The sequence below is a fragment of the Pelophylax lessonae genome, assembly GCF_965119305.1.
Source record: "Pelophylax lessonae genome assembly, chromosome: 4".
NCBI lineage: Eukaryota > Metazoa > Chordata > Amphibia > Anura > Ranidae > Pelophylax > Pelophylax lessonae.
The window spans coordinates 204,885,107-204,907,039 of record NC_138771.1 but is presented as its reverse complement, the minus strand read 5'-3'; the positions used below and the strand labels follow the sequence as shown (position 1 = coordinate 204,907,039).

Here is a 21,933-nt window from a genome sequence, read left to right as displayed (position 1 = left end):
GAACAACATGGGAGAAATTAAAGTGGGCTCAGTGTCGCCTTCCCACACCTGATTTAAACCTCTAATTGCTGTATTACCATGTCACAATCATGGGTTTAAATCGGGTGGAGAGGCAACCTATCGCCTCCCCACCACCTGTCAAACGCACTCTGATCGCTTTTCAGAGCAGCAGCAGTGCAAGCTGAACTTGTCAGTAAGCCCTCAGTTGCATTTGGCAGAGGCACCCTTCCCAGGTAAAATTGGGGGAGGGGGGGGGTTGTTAAAACATTACAGTTGAGTCACGGTTTCACCACCCCCAATCCCTAATTTAGCAACAGAGGCAGCAGCCAAATGTGTACACATGCTGCACCGGGATTTAAGCCCCCTGTTACTTTTTGTGGGTGCAGTCACGACACATTCAACTAAATAGGGCCACTCTGCAAGTTCCCCTAACTGCATGCTTCTGTGTAGTCCAAGGGATTAAAGCAGGTGGTGGGAAAGAAAAGACACTGCCTGCTGTAATCGCTTGTTTGCTCTACTGCACAAGGTTGAAGGGCACTTTCAGAGTGGCCTTTTCACTTGAATGGGTCATGCTTGGCAGATGCTACACCCACCAACCATGACAGCGTGTATAACTCCTGCTATGGCTGTGACGTGTACCCCCCTTAGACACTGCAGTAAAGGGGGTGTGGAAAAAGTCAAAAAGAACTTTGCCCATGGGACTTTTTTGAGTGGTGCTAAAGAAAGGTCCAACAAATTTAAAATGTACAAAGTTTAAAAACACTAACAAACAGCTTGATTTCAATCAGATCATCAATATCCACATATCAGACATGTAAATACAACATAACCTACATGATTAGTTGAAGCGTGTATTAAATAATTCATGAAGGCTTAAGGCTCTCTATGCATAGGGCAGCACCCACTTCTTCAGGAGACACCCCAGATATAATAAATCTGCAGAAAAAACTAATAAATTGGAATTGGTGCATTTTAAATTAAGAAAATATATCCAATTAAGAGATGAAGTTCCAGACGGTAACTAAAAAATGTATACTCATGTCAATGTTAACCAAATCAAAGATAGATAAAGTAATGTCGATCAATTGGAATGTATGCATTGACAACTGGATCACAATACTATGGAGAAGAATACATGGGGATGGTTCCAACCGGGAGCTGATGGTGTAGGAAGGACCCAGGGCCAGACAAAAAAAAAGGAGGGTCAAAGCTGTAAAAACCCCCTATAATAGGGAAAAAGGTGGAACTCAAAAATGATGGCGTATATACTAGGAGATCACAAGAGGTACACTTTAAGGAGGGTGAAAAGCGAAATGGGGTGTGGTTGTGGTGGGGGTGATGGCACGTCTTAACTTTGTGGTTTTACCACCCCCCTAGACTGCAAATGTAAATGAGCCCCCTTTAAGGCTACTTTCACACTGGTGTGCTGCGGTTTGCCTGCACCGCGGGTGCAGCGCAGTGCATCTTCAACTTTCCTGGGTTAGCTGTGCTTTGCCATAGACTTCTATTATATCCTGCAGATGTGGTGCACTTTCTGAAAGCGGACCAAAACTGCATTTAGGAGTTTTGGTGCGCTTTTAGAAAGTGAACCACACCCGAAGAATATATTTGAAGCCTATGGCTAAGCGCAGCAGACCGGTAGGAAAGCTGAAGGTACACTGCACCCACGGTGAGGATAAACCACAGTACATCAGTGTAAAAACAGGTCTATATGATTATTCCCAGTGTATTGCTTCACACTTACCTGAATTACCTCTTTTCTGCTGCTGGCATCACTCTGGAGACTGCTAGCAAGGATCAGAGGTGGAGTGCAGTTGGTATCACTCTGCATGGGACAGGAGGCATTGGCTTGTGAAGCTCTTGCACTCTACTACAGCTCCAACTTTACAAGTAGTCCCTCTGAATTGCGGGTCTGGAAGCCCAGACCATGATCTTCCAGTTGGCTGTAGATCACGATCTACAGGTTTCTGACCTCCCCTAACCAACAGGTAATTTCTGTACCTGCTGAAAAATGTCCTTGGCTTAAAAAAAAAAAAATGAATGCAGCCAAGCACATGCAAGGACTGTAAGCTGCGATATATTACAGTTGTATCCTTTTTAACGGTGTCTACAAACATCAGAGCATTCAAAATTAGTTTTAGAAAATATATGTTTGTATATCTTTAGAAACTTCCTAACCAATAGCATTCATCTTGCGTCCAATTTTTTTTTATTTTTTGTAGAAGTTCTGATTGCTGAATGACAGGGTTATATCTTTCCCAGCAGATTGCTAATTACCCCCGAAAAGAGGCTGGTGTTAAGTATATCTGCTCCGCCTCTCTATGCATATTTGGCCTTTAAAAACATGCATCATAATCTTTCCATAACCAGATGGTGTTTGATCCAGTGGCCCAATCATTAAAGTCTAGACATACCTTAAAATGACTGTCAATATACAGAAAAAGGTTAGCAATACTTATTATTCCAGAGGTGCTGTCTTTGATCTGTGCTCACTTTTAGGACCATTTCCATCAAAGAATCTTCAGTGTCAAAAACCCCTTGGGTTTGTTGAATGCTTGATCCCCTGCTGCGCTCTACGGTTCTATTCACTGGCCCTATCATTGCTGTTTTCCTGTTTAGGAACCGTTCAGCAAAAGAGTTCAATACAAAATGCAAATATATCCAACAATCAACCCTGAAATTTCAGTTTGTTTTAGGCATTCCTACCATAAATCCTAGCCAAATTTTCGACTCCCACTACAGCAATAATATAGCTTGATCAAAAGAACACATTGCCAATTGAACACATTCTGGGTCTGTTGTTTGGACAGCAGAGAGCAGTAGCACATTGACTTGTCATCACCCAGCTCATTCATCCGCTGCTTTCTTGTCAGAACAAGTGCATTGTGACAGAGTCTAATTGGCGACCATTGCTGACCTTTCGTGTCTCAGTGCTGCTGTACAGGGAATTGATAGGAGGCTGATACCAAGTCCTAATGTGTTGTATACACTAGATGCATTTCACAATCTATTGAATAATTTTAAAGCTGAACTCCGTATTGCATACTTACATTGGTCCACCTTGGACTAATGTAGGAATGTAGATTTCAAACCTGAGGGACTGCAGGGGAAGCTGGCAATCACTGTACCCTGCAAGTCAACACTACTACAGTGATAGCCATGGCTTTCTGGGTCCAGTTCTGAGTGGCTTCCTCTCTGCACACTGACCACAGGGGATTGCTGGCACAATTTTATAAAAAAAATGTATTTTTACTTTATGCTATTTCTGTGTAATCACTCATAAAGTCTGCTTACTCCAATTTCCTTCTCTGTGCTTTGATATTTTCAGATGTGGTACCCCTTTACTTTAATCTCAATGTTAGATTTTGCTTCTGTACAAGTTCAGCATTGTTTGTCAGTTTTATACTAGTTTAAAAATATATCAGAAATACAGCAATTGTGAATCATCTTGAAAACTTCAATACACCATTTTTCTCCAGCAGTTAAAGCAGTGGGCAAAACATGTCAGAAAACCAATCATTTATGCCCGTGTTGGTCACCTTTATAGAAAAGCCTCGTAAGTTTAGATGTTGAGAAAGTGTAAAGATATTTTCTCTATGGTGGGCCATATGACAGACCTGCCAAGACTAAGACCATCTACACTCATTAGATTCTGGCCTATGAAAAAGAAAATTGGATTTTTGTCTTACCGTAAAATCCTCTTCTCTTAAGTTCATTGACAGATGCAGTCTTCTTGTTCTCAATAGCAGTAGGGTTATGCTGCCCCCTACAGGAGTAGGACACTTGGCAGAAAAAAGTTCTGGCTATGCCTATGGGCAGTCCCAGGAGGTATACCCTCTCTCCCTGCTAAAGGATGTCGTTTTTTTAATCTGCCTAGTGAAGGAGTAAGGACCTAGTTCCTTGCTGGGATCTCTGGTCCTGGCAAAAGTTTTTTTGTAGCTATTTTTTCTAGTTAGGTTTTTTCACCTGATTTTTATTCCCTGTGAGATCTACAAGGAACTATGCCGGATCTGGGCAATGGGCTGAATATATAGATCCAGTGGTCACCCAAGCCGGCCAGCGAGTGTACGCAGACCCCAGCTCCGCGCTAGGTTGGCCGCGACATTCCCACCGGAAGGGGACTGGCCTTACTAGTTAAACGTCTCGCCAGGTCACATACGACCGGGCCTAGGCCCGAGTCGCAGCGTTCCTATTGGCCGATAGCCCACCCACTTCGGCGGCGAGGGGTTCTGTCAGGAGATGGCGCCCACTTATTCCTGGTTTGGTAAACTCCCCCCCCCCCCTGGCGGGTTTTGGGGTGGACGTGGGCTCCTCCTTGAGACGGTCGGATCCTCCCAAACCTGGGTTCCCCTCTGTCCTTTCACGCACCCCCCCCTGACCTGTCCCCCCCCCCCCCCCCCCTACTCACTACTGGGGCTATGGGGTGATTGGAATTACTCCTGGGGGCTGGGACCAGGCTTAGGCTGACGGTGGGGGTGGGGGGATACGCTGCTGGTGACCGGACAATCGATCGTGTGGGGAGTATTTACCTGTTTCTCCCAGGGCCCCCTTCCTGTCTATCCCATCAAGGAGGCTGGGGGGTCCCCTCGAGGTCCCCTAGAAGCTCCGTAGGGCACGCAGGGCCATCATTTACTTGTAGCCTACATGTGCTGAGATCGGCGGCAATCTTGGTACACCTGGCACGGCCATTTTGTGGTTGATCCCATTGTAACTCAATAGCGGCCATGTTCTTGGAGTCCCTAGAGGCGCTTTTTTGTGGTGGTGGAGACTCTCCCTGTACCCTAGTGCTGACACTCAGGTTTTTCTGTGAGGATCGAGATAGCTGCAGACGCTCTGGGTCTTCCTGGTGCATCTTTGGTGGGGGGTGAGTCTGGGGGGGGTCTCTCTCTCTCTCTCTCTCTCTGTTGGGGGTCTCTGTGCGTTCTGCCTGACCTCTTGGGGGCGCTGTAACGCGGTGAGACGTTTAAGACGTTCAACTTTTTGCTGCAGTGTTCCCCTGGTGCAACATGGACCCTGCGGAACGTTTCTCCCCATCTGAACCCCTCAAGGAGGCCGCAGGGCCCTCTGGATCCCAGCTATCCATAGATGCACTGTCGGCAGTCTTGGAATCCATTGTGGCCCAGGTGGAGGTGGCCTGTAAAGGACGGGGTGCCAAAAAAACGCCCCCCTCCTACCCCTGCTCATCTGATGTGTTAGATTCTGAATCTGATTCAGCCACTACAGACGTGGGTCTCCTGCTGGGTCTACTACCCCGTGCCCTGCCTCCTCTGATAGTGTGGATGACACTTCTCCCTCTGCCACCGCACAAGAAAAGGGGCTAGTGGATGCACTGGTTGTATCTGTGCGTGAGACCCTGAAAATGGAGGACGTGGCTGCGACAAGCCATCCAGAGCGGTCAAGGTTTTCCCCTTCCCGCGTATTTTGACCTGGTCAAAAAAGAGTGGGACCATCCAAAGCGTCCCCCCTGGGGTGCCTAAGGGGATTGCTAAGTGCTACCCCTTTGAAGAGTACGTGGTTAAGAAGTGGACTGAGCCACCTACGGTGGACCCCCGGTCTCCAGACTAAATAAAGCTACCATGATTCCAGTGGAGGATTCCCCGACCTTTTAGGATCCGGCGGATAGAAAGGCGGAGTCTGTGGCCCGCAATATGTACTCCCTGCCGGGATCTTCACTCAGACCGGTGTTTACTATTGCCCTTGTGTCACAAACTTTGACTGAATGGGCGAAGCTACTAAGCCGTGACCTGGAAGGGGTACAACTTCCCCCCTGCCTTTCAGGAGCTGACAGACCAGTTGATCCAAGGGCTGCATTTTGTTTGCGATGCCTCGCTGGATGCGGCTCCAATATTGTCATGACTGCCTGTTTTTGGCAGTGGTCCTCCGGCCCCTTCCGGCCTTCCTCCCCATATATTGGACAGTGATCACCATGGATGCCAGTCTGTCAGGATGGGGAGGTGTTCTCAGCAAGTTTTCTGCTCAAGGGATCTGGTCTCTGGAGGAATCCAGGTTACCGATCAATGTTCTGGAGCTGAGAGCGATCAGGCTTTGCCTAATCCACCGGACAGAGCACCTTCGGGGCTGTCCAGTGCGCATTCAATTGGACAATGCCATGGCTGTGACTTATGTCAATCACCAAGGGGGCACCAGAAGTGTCTTGGAGGCAGGCATCCTTCAGTGGGTAGAACGCTTTGTTCTGGCTCTCTCCGCCGTTCACATTCCGGGAGTGGAAAATTGGCAGGCGGGTTACCTCAGTCGACAGACCTTGGATCAAGGGGAATAGTCTCTCCATCTGGAGGTGTTCCAGCAGCTGTGCCTTTGTTGGGGCACTCCAGACGTAGATCTGTTAGCATCTTGGAGCAACAGGAAAGTGCAGAGGTTTGTGGCCCGCTCTCGGGACCCTATGGCAGACGCCACAGATGCGCTGGTGGCTCTGTGGGGTCAGTATCGGCTGATGTATGCTTTTCTTCCGCTCAAGTTGCTGCCAAAACTTCTTAGCAGGATCGAAATGGAAGGGATTCCGGTCATCCTTGTGGCTCCAGAATGGCCTCACCGGGCTTGGTACGCCGACCTGGTCAGGCTAGTCGCAGACGTTCCTTGGAGACTTCCTCTCAGGGAGGATCTGCTGTCTCAAGGACCAATCTGCCATCCTTTACGGTCGCTGGCTTGCTCTTACTCGGTGGCTCGGATCTTGGCTTTTCCTTCAACGGGGGGTTGATCAAAATTTGGCCTTGAGTACTATCAAGGGTCAGGTTTCGGCCTTGGCAATTTTTTTCCAAAGGCCATTAGCCACCCATTCCCTGGGGCGTAACTTTATACAGGGGGTGCGACACTTGGCACCGCCGGTGTGACCTCTGTTGCAACCTTGGGACCTTAATTTGGTTCTATCGGCTCTCCAGAAGCCTCCCTTTTCAAATATATCGGGAGATTCCCCTGCTTGCCTTGGTGGCTATTATTTCTGCGCGCAGGGTATTGCAACTGGCGCCGTTGTCCTGTCGTTCTCCCTATCTGGTGGTTCACAGGGATCAAGTGGTACTTGGTCCAGATCCATCCTTCCTTCCGAAGGTGGTTTCCATTTTCCATTTAAATGAGGACATTGTGTTACCCTCCTTGTGGCCTAAGCCTAAACATCCTAAGGAATTTGCATTGCGAACTTTGGATGTGGTCCGGGCAATCGGGGTGTACTTGGTGACTACTGAGTCTTTCGGAAAGCCAGATTTGCTCTTTGTTCTCTTGGATGGACCAAAGAAAGGGCTGTCTGCGTTGCTGCGACTATTTAATTTCTATTCAATTAAGGGTCAGGTTCCACCTTTCCCTGTTAAAGCACACTCTACTCAGGCGCTCAGTGCTTCCTTTGTGCTTTTTGCAATCAGGTATCTGCGGTTCAAGTTTGCAAGGTGGCTACCTGGTCGTCTGTTCATACTTTTTACGAAGTTTTAGAAGGTGGATGTGATGGCATCTGCAGATGCTTCCTTTGGCCGCAGTTTAAGGGTGCTTTTAGTCTCCCTTGAGGGTGTTTCGTTTTTTTTCAGGTGGGTCTCATCTTGTTGTTCTGATGAGTCCTATGTTGCCTGGTTGGCTGTGGTTCAGCCTAAGGAAATTATTTTCTGCTGTTCCTACCCCTCATGTTTTATGGCACTGCTTTGGGACATCCCTACTGCTATTGAAACCAAGAAGACTGCGTCCATCAATGAACGATAGAGAAAATTAGATTTTTGTCTTACCCTAAAATCCTTTTCTCTGGAGTTCATTGACGGACGCAGTACCCGCCCCTCTATTATTGAGTTGGGTTGGTATTGTTTTCTCTGACACTGCTTTGGTACAAAACTGACATCCTATGCAGGAAGAGAGAGGGTATATACCCCCTGGGACTGCCCATAGGTGTAGCCAGAACTTTTTTCTGCCTAGTGTCCTACTCCTGTAGGGGGCAGCATAACCCTACTGCTATTGAGAACAAGAAAACTGCGTCCGTCAATGAACTTAAGAGAAAAGGATTTTACGGTAAGACAAAAATCCAATTTTCTTTTTTTATAAGCCAGAATCTAATGAATGTAGGCTGTCTTAGTCTGTCTGCCATATGGCCCACCAAGAGCACCTGTTCTACTTTCTGAACATAAGGCATTGTGCATTAAAAATGTTTTTGTTGCCCATAGCAACCAGTCTAGTTCCAGATTTTTTCCATTGCAGGTTAGTAATTTCAAGGAAGAATCTTGTTGCTTGGTGGGATAATGCCCAGAGATTCTTTATCATTTTTTTTGTTTTTGCTTTAGGCATGTGCTTGGCACGAGCATTTCATAGAGCAAGAGGTCTCACAGGCAGCTTTACGGATCGGATACCTTCAGGTATGGACATTATGCAGAAAAAGAAGACTTTACTGCTATTCTAAATTTTCACACAAGATAAAGAAAAAACACATGCAAAAACATGAAACCACCATGTACTTTTATAGATTACCAAGTGGCTAACAAACAATTACTTGGGAACGATTTTCACAGTATAAGAATACCAACAATAAAGGACCAATGTGGTGAGCCAATATATGGTGAACCATATGCATCTGACAACTGTAGTTTTTGCAGAAAGTATTTTATGTTCGTATACGAGTACTGCTTTATATGAAGAAAATTATGCTTCTGGATGAATTATGCGCAAACTAATAAAAATTCTGTTCTACGTTTAGGCAGAGTCTTTACTGATCTATAAAAAGTCTATGTTAAAAGACTTTCTCTGCATGTAAAATATGAAGTATACAGTAGTTTAAAACTCAACAAGGATTGCAATGTGATGATCTATGACCTGCAATGCAGTAATACTGAAATCTTTTAATGCTTTTACATAAAAAACAGTCATAAGATACAATTTACGCACAAAGGATATTGAAAGAGCTATATTTAAAGGTGACTAGAAAACATTAGTCTGATTATTGTATTTAAAAAGAATGCTTAAGGGTCTGTCACTAGTAATTATGAGGAAATCAAAAATTTCTGATAATTTAATCAAAGCAGGAAAAATGTTAGGCCCCTTTCAACTGCACTTTCCAGTCAGGTTCACCTGTGAGTTTTTCAGGTGGACCTGATCGGAAGCTCCATGCAAGTCTGTGGGCAGGCAAATGTAAACATACATACACATCCACTTACTTGCCATTCAATCCAGGTTTGGGAAAAAAATGGAAATGGTCTGCGTCCTTTTCCATTTTTCCAGACCTAAATGTGACGGATTAGAGTTAGTCTGATGTAAATGGAGGCCAGTCTCTTTAAGTGGCGCTTTAAAGTATTTGTGAACACGCTGCTTTAAAAGGTCATCATAGTATAGCACATAGAGCTGCATGCATCAACACTCCTTTATTTTCTTCAAAATTAAAAAGTTTTTTTTTTTTTTGACAGCAAGTGATGTCATGGCCACATCGGTCCTGCTTAACTATAAGGGGGGGGGGGTGCATTTCTATTTAGTTAAGGGGCAGGCTTAATACACAGTGGAGAAGTTCCCCATCTGAGGATTACGGCACATGCAGCAGGTTGGTCGGAGGTCGGAATTATGTAATTGAGCAGGCTGCAGCATGGGTGAGATTAGATAACACAGGAGGTAGGCTGAGGTAGGGGTTTACATCATACACAGGAGTAGGGAAATAACTTCCCCATCTGTGTGTGCAGCGCTGCAGAACCAGACTTGGTATTGACAGCAGCTTCAGGTGAGCCTTGCTATCAAAACTGAAGCTGTTCCTGGAAGGCAGCACACACAGACAAGTTACTCTCCCACTGTGTGTGATGCAAGCTCATCCACATGCCAAATGTGCCAGTAATCCTGCCTAACCACTGTGTAATGCAAGACCACCCACTGCCCACCTGCTGTGTGATAATCCCACCCAGTGTGTTTGATGTAAACCACAGATGGGGAAGTTCCTTACTGTGTGCGAAAAAGAAAAAAAAAAAGCTCGCTCCCTTACTAAACAAATTAGAGCTTGGAGGGGATGCTCAACTGACTATGGGAGACACAGGCATGCAGTACGTTTGCACAGCATCCTGTAACTCCAAGCAGTGATCACAGAAACACAAACTGACCAAAGCAACACAGATCTGCTTCTGTGCTTGTCATGGTTAGTTCAAAACAGGGACCCAGGGTAACTTGCCAGATCACCATTTTATTTTATACAGCAGATATATATATATATATATATATAATATATATATATATATATATATATATATTATTTTGTGAGGTAACAAACTTAAACACTGAATGAACATGGATATCACAAAAGCGTCCTCACACCTGTTCTGCTCCGAACCATCAGGGGATTTGTTAAAAGGATGAACAGACCAGATGGGGCTCATTTGAAAAGGGCCTAAAAGTGTAAAGCAGTAACTGAATCAAATCAAAAGAAAGAAACAGTGCTAACTACATGTATTAAACAAAAGATGCTTATTACTATGTACTGTGCAAACTATTCTTATATACATCATGTGCAAACTCTTCATATGTACATCATGCACAAACATAACATGATCCTGAACTGCCACAGTGCTATGGTTAAATAGCATACAAATAATAGCAGTCCAAAAAACTGTCCCTGAGTGTCCATGCAAGTGAATCCCTTTCAGAATAAATACATGTGATCAAATAACAGTGTTCCAAAATCCTAAAAGGTGCTCCACTTTAACCACTTGCTGACCAGCCGCCATAGTTTTACTGCAGCAGGTCGGCTTTATTACGCAAACTGACGTACCTGTACGTCGCTTCGTGTAACAGATTGGCAGAGGGGGAGCCAATCAGCGGGTCTGGCGGACGCAATGTCTGCGGGCCACCCCTGATTGCTCCCCATGTAGACAGAACGGCGGGCTGCCAATGTAAACACGGCAGACTGCTGCTCTGTCAGAGATGACCCCCAAGGGTCCTGTGTTCCTCCTATTTAGAAACACAGGTCTCTGTGTAAATCCAGTGAGTCGATCCCCCACACAGTTAGAAAGCATCCCCTAGGGACACACTTAACCCTTTGATCGCCTTTGGTGTTAACCTATTCCCTGCCAGTGCCATTAGTACACTAACAGTGCATATTTTTAGCACTGATTACTGTATTAGTGTCACTGGTCCCCTAAAAAGAGTCAAAAGTGTCAGTTCCTCTAAAAATCGCTGTTCGACGCCATTACAAGTAAAATAAATAAATAAATATGACATAAATGTTTCCCCTAGTGTGTAGACGCGATAACTTTTGCACAAATCAATCAATTTACATTTATTGGGATTTTTTTTAACCAAAAATATGCAGCAGAGTACATGTTGGCCTAAATTTGATGAAAAAAATTGATTTTTTTGAGTGTGAATGTTTTTATAGCAGAAAGTAAAAAATATTCTGTTTTTTTTTTTTCTTCAGAATTGTCTCACTTTTTTTTTGTTGTTCATAGCACAAAAAATAAAAAAACGCAGAGGTGATCAAATACCACCAAAAGAGAGCCCTATTTGTGGGATTAAATTGTATTTTGGTACAGCATCGCATGTCCGCGCAATTGTCATTTAAAGTAACGTAGTGCGGTATCGCAAAAAATGGCCTGGTCATTTAAGGGGGTAAAACCTTTCCGGTCCTTAAGTGATTAATGATCTGCCACTCTAAGCCACCCTTCTTCTGTGTTTTCTGATCCAAAATCCCCATTAGGCAGTTTTCACTCACCAGCTACAGTTAACCCCTTATGATTATAAGGAGGTCAATATGCACCTTGTGCTGTATTCAGATCAGTCTTTCCAATGTTCCACTACTTCAGGGAGGGTCACGGACTATGTATGTTTGGACCTTAACATATCTCTCAGACAGAGATAGAGGAACAGAGATCCAAAAAAGGGAGGTATCATTTTGCAACAAATTTATTTGTAAAAATGTGACAAAAATGCTTAGTATCCACACACATTTAAAAGTGCCTCACCCAGCACCTGGTATGACCAGCCAAACTGACTGCTGCAATCGCTGCAGCTTACCTAGATACCGAAGCCAGCATGCATTCCAGGCAGAGGAAGTGATGTCCCCAGATGTGACATAATTGACTGGAAGCCCCGCCATGTGTACAGTGCCTTGCGAAAATATTCGGCCCCCTTGAACTTTGCAACCTTTTGCCACATTTCAGGCTTCAAACATAAAGATATAAAACTGTAATTTTTTGTGAAGAATCCACAACAAGTGGGACACAATCATGAAGTGGAACGAAATTTATTGGATATTTCTAACTTTTTTACCAAATAAAAAACTGAAAAATTGGGCGTGCAAAATTATTAAGCCCCCTTAAGTTAATACTTTGTAGCGCCACCTTTTGCTGGGATTACAGCTGTAAGTCGCTTGGGGTATGTCTCTATCAGTTTTGCACATAGAGAGACTGAAATTTTTGCCCATTCCTCCTTGAAAAACAGCTCCAGCTCAGTGAGGTTGGATGGAGAGCGTTTGTGAACAGCAGTTTTCAGTTCTTTCCACAGATTCTCGATTGGATTCAGGTCTGGACTTTGACTTGGCCATTCTAACACCTGGATATGTTTTATTTGTGAACCATTCCATTGTAGATTTTGCTTTGTTTTGGATCATTGTGTTGTTGGAAGACAAATCTCCGTCCCAGTCTTAGGTCTTTTGCAGACTCCATCAGGTTTTCTTCCAGAATGGTCCTGTATTTGGCTCCATCCATCTTCCCATCAATTTTAACCATCTTCCCTGTCCCTGCTGAAGAAAATCAGGCCCAAACCATGATGCTGCCACCACCATGTTTGACAGTGGGGATGGTGTGTTCAGGGTGATGAGCTGTGTTGCTTTTACGCCAAACATAACGTTTTGCATTGTTGCCAAAAAGTTTGATTTTGGTTTCATCTGGCCAGAGCACCTTCTTCCACATGTTTGGTGTGTCTCCCAGGTGGCTTGTGGCAAACTTTAAACGACACTTTTTATGGATATCTTTAAGAAATGGCTTTCTTCTTGCCGCTCTACCATAAAGGCCAGATTTGTGCAGTATATGACTGATTGTTGTCCTATGGACAGAGTCTCCCACCTCAGCTGTAGATCTCTGCAGTTCATCCAGAGTGATCATGGGCCTCTTGGCTGCATCTCTGATCAGTCTTCTCCTTGTATGAGCTGAAAGTTTAGAGGGACGGCCAGGTCTTTTTAGATTTGCAGTGGTCTGATACTCCTTCCATTTCAATATTATCGCTTGCACAGTGCTCCTTGGGATGTTTAAAGCTTGGGAAATCTTTTTGTATCCAAATCCGGCTTTAAACTTCTCCAGAACAGTATCTCGGACCTGCCTGGTGTGTTCCTTTTGTTCTTCATGATGCTCTCTGCGCTTTAAACGGACCTCTGAGATGATCACAGTGCAGGTGCATTTATACGAGGACTTGATTACACACAGGTGGATTCTATTTATCATCATTAGTCATTGAGGTCAACATTGGATAATTCAGAGATCCTCACTGAGCTTCTGGATAGAGTTTGCTGCTCTGAAAGTAAAGGGGCTGAATAATTTTGCACGTCCAATTTTTCAGTTTTTTTTGTTAAAGTTTGAAATATCCAATAAATTTTGTTCCACTTCATGATTGTGTCCTACTTGTTGTTGATTCTTCACAAAAAAGTACAGTTTTATATCTTTGTTTGAAGCCTGACATGTGGCAAAAAGTCGCAAAGTTCAAGGGGGCCGAATACTTTCGCAAGGCACTGTATTTCTGGGGGAAAGAAGAGAAGGTGCACACTTCTGGACTGAGAATCCAAACATTGAGACGTCCACCATCTCTATTACTAAGGAATGCATCCAATGAAGCAACCATTTTGTAAAAGTCAAACCGCCAAAATTTATTATGGACCCATTTGCAATTCTACAGTCCACTGCAGTGTGTAATGCACGCTGTGTTAAGTCACACAGTTGCCAACACACCTCAATAGACAAAATAGTAGATACATACCACACCGTGTGTTGGCAGCTACTGTACAGTTCATTGGCAGGTTTCATTGACAATAATTTGGCATTGCACTGTAACGCACCTACACCCAGAAGTTACCACATCGTAAGTGTGAATGGACTCAAAAGGTAGGTATATGCACTGGGGGATGTCTAAGACAAGTTGCAGTGCAGGTAAATGATTGATTGAAAATGAACTTACAACTGATACACGTTTAAAAGAAATCAGAAAGACTGACAAACCCATCTTCTTAACCATTAGGTTATACTGCCCCCTACAGGAGTATGACATTAGGCAGAAAAAAAATCTGGCTACGCCTATGGACAGTGCCAGGGGGTATATTCCCTCTCTCTGCTATAGGTACTCAGTTTTTTGTTTTTTTTTCTGCTTCGTCCGGAGTGAGGACCTAGTTCCTTGCTGGGATCTCTGGTCCTGGCAAATTTTTTCTGTTTTTTTTTTTTTCCCTGTGAGATCTGCAATCAACTGCTGGACTGGGAGATGGGCTGGATAATCTAGATTGGTCACCCCAGTCTTGCCAGCAAGCACACGCAGACTTCGGACGTGACATAGCCCCACCGGACGGGGGCTGGCCTGTGCGTTAAACTCCTTGCGAGGTTGCATATGACCGGGTCTCGGCCCGAGTCGCAGCGTTCCTCCTGGCCAACAGCCCCCCATTTAGATGAAGAGGAGGGCCTGCCTGATTCCTGGTCAAGAGAGTTCTGCGGTGGACGTGGGCCCCTACATGGGACAGTCAGACCTCCGGGTTCTCCATCTGTCCCCCCATCCTACCCCCCCCTCCACTTATGCTGGGGCTGTGTGGGTGGTCTGGTCCACCTCCTGGGGTGGGGGGCAGGGCACTATGATGGCAATGGGGGGTGCGCCGTCAGCGATTGGACAATCAGATGTGCAGGCGAGGGGGCTGAACCTGATGGGGACTCCTGCCATGGTCCCTGGGCCTGTCCTTGAGGCCTAGAGATCCCTTCTGGGTCCCTGGGAGCCTCGTGGTGCCATGCAGGGCCACCATTTTGTTGTAGCCTTGCTCTGGAATGCACAGTGGCCATGTTTGTGTAGTCCAGAGGCCATTTTGCGGTGGTCTGCCATACAAAACAGAGGCGACCATGTCTGTGGAGCCTTCTGGGCGGCGTTTTCGTAAGTAGGAGCCCCTCCTCATCCCCCAGTGCTGACTCCTGGATCCTTTCAGTTCCTGATCACCTCTCGTGCAGTGCAGATACTCCTAGTGACTGTGGTGCCTGGTTTCTGGGGGGTGGTGAGTCTGGGGGGGAGGGGTCATCTCCATCTCTGCTGAGGGTCGATTGGTGCATTGTTTTACACTTTTTTGTGGGGTTCCCCTGGTGACTCATGGAGTCTTTGGAGCACATCTCCCCACCTGATCCCCTCTCTGGGGCTGCGGGGCCCTCTGGATCCCATGCATCCAATAATGAACTGACGGCGGTCCTGGAGTCCTTTGTATCCCGAGTGGAGGTGGCTTTTGGGCGATGGGCTGGAATAAAACACCCCCTGCCTTCCCCTGCCTCATCTGTCTTATCAGATCCTAAATCTGATTTGACCACCACAGATGTGGGTCACCCTGCTGGGTCTGCAACCATGCGCTCTCTATCCTCAGATAGTGAGGAGGATTCCTCCACTTCTGCAACCACGCACGAAAAGGCGCTGGTGGACGCACTGATTGTATCTGTGCTTGAGGCTTAAAGTTGGAGGATGCAGCTGCGACTAAGGTGCAAGTTCCCTATAGCACTCACAAGCCATCCAGAGCTGCAAAGGTGTTCCCTTTCCCCTCCTAATTTGATAGAATTGTCATTACAGAGTGGGGACGACCAAACCGTCCCCTTGGGGTCCCTAAGTGAGTTGCTAGGTGATACCCCTATGAGGAGTCCTTGCCTAACAAGTGGACTGTTCCACCAGTGGTGGACCCTCCGGTTTCCAGGTTAAACAAGACAGCCATGATTCTAGTTGAAGAGTCCCCGGCCTTTAAGGACCCTGCTGACAGGAAGGCGGAGGCTGTGGCCTGCAATATGTACACTGTGGCTCGTTCGGCACAGGCCGATATTCACCATTGCCCTGGTGTCGCAGACTCTGACCAAATGGGCTAAGCTTTTGTCATGACCTGGAGGGGGAGTAGCTCCCCCCTGCCTTTTGTTAAGCCGACGGACCAGCTGGTCCTGGGGGTGCAGTTTATCTGTGATGCCTCTTTGGATGCGGCTCCCCTAGTGGCTCGGCTCTATTTCGGCAGTGGTCCTTCGGCATGTCTTCTGGCTCAAATTCTGGTCTGCGAACCAGACTTCTAAAAAGGCCTTGACTGATCTTCCCTTTCAAGGAGATGGCCTGTTTGGGGCTTCCCTGGATGACGACATTAAAGGTCTCACAGGGGGGGAAGAGTACTTTTCTTCTGCAGGTTACTAAGGGCAAGAACCCTCGTCGTAGATGTGGCCCCGCCTTGGCTCATAAGAAGTTTTTTCATCCCTTAAGAAGGTCGACTGACAAGGGATTGGAGCCCTTCGGGGCCTCCTCTGAAGGATTCAAGTGAACTTGGTATGGCAAGTCAAGAGCGGTCTTCTTCAGACTCGTGGACAAGGCCCCTTCTGCATGAAGGTGCACCATTACCCGTATCTCGGGTGGGGGGACAACTTCACTGGTTCCCGGGCCCGTGGACTCTCCTGGTACAAGGAAAGTGGGTCCACGAGGTCATTCGGTTCGGATACAAGATCAAGTTTCCTTATTACCCTCCGGTAAGGTTCTCCCTTCCAACATGCGCCTGTCCCCAGACCGCTTACTGGCTCTTTTAGGGGCTTATGTCAATCATCAAGGGGGCAAAGGAAGTGTCCTGGCAGCTTTGGAGGTAGCTGACATTCTAAGGTGGGCAGAATGGTTCGTTCCAGCCCTCTCTTCCATACACATTCCCAGGGTGGAAAACTGGCAGGCGGATCATCTCAGTCGGCAGGCGTTGGGAAGATCAGTGGTCCCTTCATCTGGAGTGGTTTCATCAGTTGTGTCTCCAGTGGGGAATCCCCAAAGTGGATCTGTTGATGTCCAGGCTCAACAGAAAGGTGCAGAGGTTTGTGGCTCGGTTCCGGGATCCTCTGGTGGACGCCACAGATGCACTGCTGGCCCTGTGGGGTTAGTATCATCTGATTTACATCTTCCTTCCTCTCAAGTTTCTGCCAAGACTTCTACGCAGGATCGAGGCAGAAGGGCTTTTGGTCATCTTAGTGGCCCCAGACTGGCTTCGCCTGGCTTGGTACACCAATCTGGTGCAGCTGGTCGCCAACGTTCCTTGGAAGCGTCCTCTCAGGGAGGATCTGCTGTCCCAAGGACCAATCTTCCATCCTGCTTTACAGTTGCTGGCTTTGACGGCTTGGCTGTGGAACGCCAGGTGCTGATATAGGTTTGTCTGTGATTCCAACGCTGTTAAAAGCTTGGAAATCTACTTCTAGGAAGATCTACCATCGTACTAGGTAGACGTACATTGCTTGGTGTGAGTCTCTTGGGGTTCATCCTCGCTCTTTTTTGGTGGCTCGGATCTTGACCTTCCTTCAACCCGGGGTTGAGCAGAAGCTGGACTTGAGTACTTTCAAGGTTCAGGTTTAGGCCTTAGTTCTTTCAACAGCCCCTGGCTACATACTTCCTGGTGCTTGCTTTTCTTCAGGGAGTTAGGCACTTAACCCCTCCAATGCGGTCCCTGTTACCGCCTTGCGATCTCAGTTTGGGGCTCTCAGTCCTCCAGAAGCCTCCTTTTGAGAATCTTTGGGAAATTCCTGTGCTTAAACTGTCCCAGAAGGTGGCCTTTTTGGTGGCTTTCACCTCTGCGCAAAGGGTGTCGAAATTGGAAGCGTTATCCTGTCGTTCACCTTACTTTGTGGTTCACAGTGATAAGGTTGTTCTCTCCCCCCCCCCCCCCCCATCCATTATCCCTTCCTCATGTTATCTCTGATTTTCATTTGAATGAAGACAACAGAAGTGTTGCCTTCCCTGTGTCCCAGGCCAAAACATTTGAAGGAAATTGCTTTGCATGCCTTTGATGTGGTCCGGGCAATTAAGGTGTACCTGGCAGCTACGGAGTCATTTAGGAAATCAGACTCCCTATTTGTGCTCACGGATGGACCTCGGAAAGGGTTGTCTGCTTCCTCTGCGACCATTTCCAGATAGATCAGACAGACCGTGATTCAGGCCTATTCAATCAGGGATCAGGTTCCTCCTTCCCCTGTCAAGGCGCACTCGGGCGCTCAGTACCTCCTGGGCCTTCCCTCAGGCATCAGTGATGCAGGTTAGCAAGGCCACCTGGTCGTCGGTGCACACTTTCACAAAGTTTTATAAAATGGATGTGTTGGCATCTGCGGATGCTTCCTTTTGGCCACAAGATTTTTGCAGGCTGCTGTTTAGAGGACCTGATCCTCTTTGAGGGTGTATTATTATTTTCAGGTGGGCTCCAGCTGTTTTTGGTTGAGCTCCTGTTGCCTGGTTGGCTACTGTTAACATTGGGAATATTTTTGCTCTTCCCGCCCCTCATGTTTAACACTGCTTTGGGACGTCCCAATGGTCATTAAGATCAGGAGCTGTATCTGTCAATGAACGAAAGAGAAAATGGGATTTTTGACTTACCGTAAAATCCATTTCTCTGATGTTCATTGACGGACACCGCACCCACCCCTCTGCTGAGTTGTATTTCTAATGACACTGCTTGTAACAAAACTAACTATAGTAGAGAGAACTATAGCAGAGTAACTATATGCCGTAGGTGTAGCCAGATTCTTTTTTTGCCTAGTGCCCTTCTGTAGGGGGCAGTATAACCCAATGACTGTGAAGATCAGGAGCTGTGTCCGTCAATGAACATCAGAGAAATGGATTATATGGTAAGTCAAAAATCCCATTATCCAGGTTTTAGAGCTGCATATGCTCTTATCCAGATAAAGTATATTTCAGAGAAGGCCATGCATATTTCAGCAGGACAATGCTAAATTTCCTTTTGCATGACAACAGCATGGCTTCATAGTAGAAGTGTCTGGGTGCAAAACTGGCCTACCTGCAGTCCAGACCTTTCAGCAATTGAAAATATTTGGTGCATCTTGAAACAAAAAATACAACAAAGACGACCCAGGACTGTTGAGCAGTTAAAATCCTACATCAGGCAGAAATGGGGCAATATTCCTCTCCCAAAACTCCAGCAACTGGTCTCCTCAGTTCCCAGACGTTTACACATTGCCCTGTTCCAACTTTTTTCAGATGAGTTGCTGCCATCAATTTTAGAATTGCTTTATTTTTTTCTTAAAATTGTATATTTTCTCAGTTTAAATATTTGAAATGTTTTCTATTGAATAAAATATGGGTTTATGAGATTTGCAAATCTTTGCCTTTTTGTTTTTATGTAGATTTTACACAGCATTGGCTGTGAATGGGGTGTCAATCCACAACAGTAATGTGACATGGCATCAGTGCAGTTGGTTCTCAAGGAGTCTTAATTGTTTTTTGTGCTGTAACGCCTACATGTGCCCCAATATACTGCATCGGGTTGCCAGTGCTTGAAACCAAGGCACTGATCATTAATTTAGGCTAAACTTGCCGGCGACTGACCTGCCAAAAGGTGCAGTGCCACAGAATGATTCTGTATAATGGTGATTAAGATGTCTATTTTGCATGAATGCATTAAACCCAAAATGCAGATCAATTCCACAATGTTTTGCTAAACCTATAATGCTTCTGTCACCATAGCCCCAGTGCATTCAATTTGGCTTCTTACTTTTATTTATCACAGGTACTTATATAGCAGCATCAATTTACACAGCGTTTCACATATAAATTGTACATTCTAGGAATGCACCGATACCATTTTTTTTTTTACAGCAAGTACTGATTGTTTGTTTGGTTTTTTTTTGTTTTTTTTTTATTAGTACTCGCTGATACCAATTACCGATACCGCAACTGTTTTGTTTACACTTCAGTTGTTAGCAATGGTACAAAGCATTAGAAAGTTATTTACAAATGAAAATTATTTTGTTTACATTTTTTTGCTTTTTTTTTAAATGTGAAATGTGTAAATACATCTTAAATGTGTAAAAATATGAACTAGAAAATCAAACGGGGAAACCTTTTTTTTTTTTTTTTTTTAAATAGTTTTATAAAATAGAAGTGAACAAAAAAAAAATCAGGATTTAATTAAGGCTGATTAGAGTTTACTTGACAGGTTGCTTTAACCACTTTCATACCGCTGGCTGTCATATGACGTCCTTCCCTGCACCGTAAAAACAATCCTAGCGACAGTTCAGATTCCTCCTTCTTCTACCAGCTCGTCCGTGTGATCGGCAAGTCGAAGTAGGAATCCGCTGGTGGCGGAAGTTTACCATAGAGCTGACCCAGGACCAGATGGTCCCCAGTCTACTCTTGACTTTCGGAGACCAGGCGCGGCGTTATGACGTCACGCCTGTCCCGGCAGTTGTAAACACTGCTGTGTGTTCGGCTAGAAAGCCTAAGATCCTGTTCTCCTTTTTTTTTTCTTTTGAATCTCATTCTTTCTTTTAGACCTCAGATCTCTCCATAAAGAGGAGCTGTCATGCCCTATTCCTATTACAAGGGATGTTTATATTGCACATTCATACATATACATACTAGGGCCAATTTAGACAGAAGCCAATTAACCTACTATCTTGTCTTTGGAGTGTGGGAGGGAACGGGAGTTCCCACAGGAAACTCACACAGGAACAGGGGAACAGGTTTATTAGATTTTCAAAGAAATGTTGGTAAACTGTGGTTGCTTTGGACAGCACAAACACACTACAGTTAGGTAGTTTAACCACCTGGCAACCGCAATACGTATATATAAGTTGCGTTTTGCAAGTGCTTTACTGGGGTTATGGCTAAGCTCGTAACTGGCTTTCTCGTGAAAGAGGACTGAGCAGCTAAATACCCACTGGATTGCTTTCAGAAGCAGCGGGAGGGGATGTAACCCCCTCCCCCCCTCTTCCCCCTCCTGCTGCTTGCCAGTGTTTCTCAGGCGTACTAGCATGTCTAAGAAACTATCAAACAGGTCGCGAGACTGGCCATAGAGGTTACCAGAGACCAGATCGTCTCTGATTGCTCCTGTCCTCCAAGACCATAGAGGCAATGTTATGATGTCACTTTAGGTCAAGGGCAGAAGTAAACAATTTATTTTTAAAGGTAGATGAGAGATTTGGGGTCTTAGTGACCCCAGATCTCTCCATAAAGAGGACCTGTCATCCCTTATTTCGATTACAAGTGATGCATTTGCATTCCTTGTAGTAGAAATAACAGTAATAATAAAAAAAAAATGCACAGTGTAAAAATTTAAAATAAAATTGAAACTAAAATGAAAGAAAAAAATTTAAAGCACCCACATCCCTCTGTGCTTACGCACAGAAGCGTATGTATACATAAGTCGCGCACACATATGTAGACGGTGTCCGCACCACACATGTGAGGTATTGCCGCAATAGTTCTAACACTATACCTCCTCTGTAACTCTAAACAGGTAACCTGATTTTTAGGTATCGTAGTTTGTCACATTCCACGAGCGTGTGTGATTTTAAAAAGTGACGTTGTAGGTATCTATTTACTTGGCTTAACATCAGGGGAAAAGACTGTTCACTTTGTAAAGTGCAGTTGCTCCAGCGCTTAGTAAATGAACAAACTGTGCTTGCTTCCATCATCCAATCATATGCAAGCAAAAATAGTTTTTTTTTTTTCCTTGCATGTGATTGTGCTTTTTTTGCAAAGCCTTACCTCACTTACTAAGCTCTGGAGAAACTGCTCTTGCAGAGTCTATTTGCCTTTAGTAAATCAACTCAAGTTTCTCTTTCCTGCCTGCCAGCATTTTTGTTGTAATTTTACCTTGAGCCACGCAGCTCAGTTTACCATCTCCGTATGACTTGTGCTTAGACATTCTAACACCTGTGAGCAGGAGTTGTATTATCGCAGCCTGACCAAACAAGACAATGGAAGACTCTTAAGGCCTCATTCACACTCCTGCATTCCTGCTCGCAAATTTGTTTGCGC

At 45.4% G+C, this 21,933-nt stretch overlaps 1 protein-coding gene across 2 annotated transcripts in view; it reads left to right on the top strand.

Moving 5' to 3' along the window:
- Positions 1–21,933, top strand: part of CERK (ceramide kinase) — a 187,678-nt gene that overhangs the window by 44,825 nt on the left and 120,920 nt on the right. The window contains exon 2 of one of the 2 annotated variants that reach the window (XM_082254762.1): positions 8,268–8,339. The exons of the other annotated variant lie outside the window; for it this stretch is intronic. Within the exon in view, the coding sequence (XP_082110888.1) occupies positions 8,268–8,339 (72 nt within the window). The remainder of the gene's footprint in view (positions 1–8,267; positions 8,340–21,933) is intronic. 2 annotated transcript variants of the gene reach the window in all.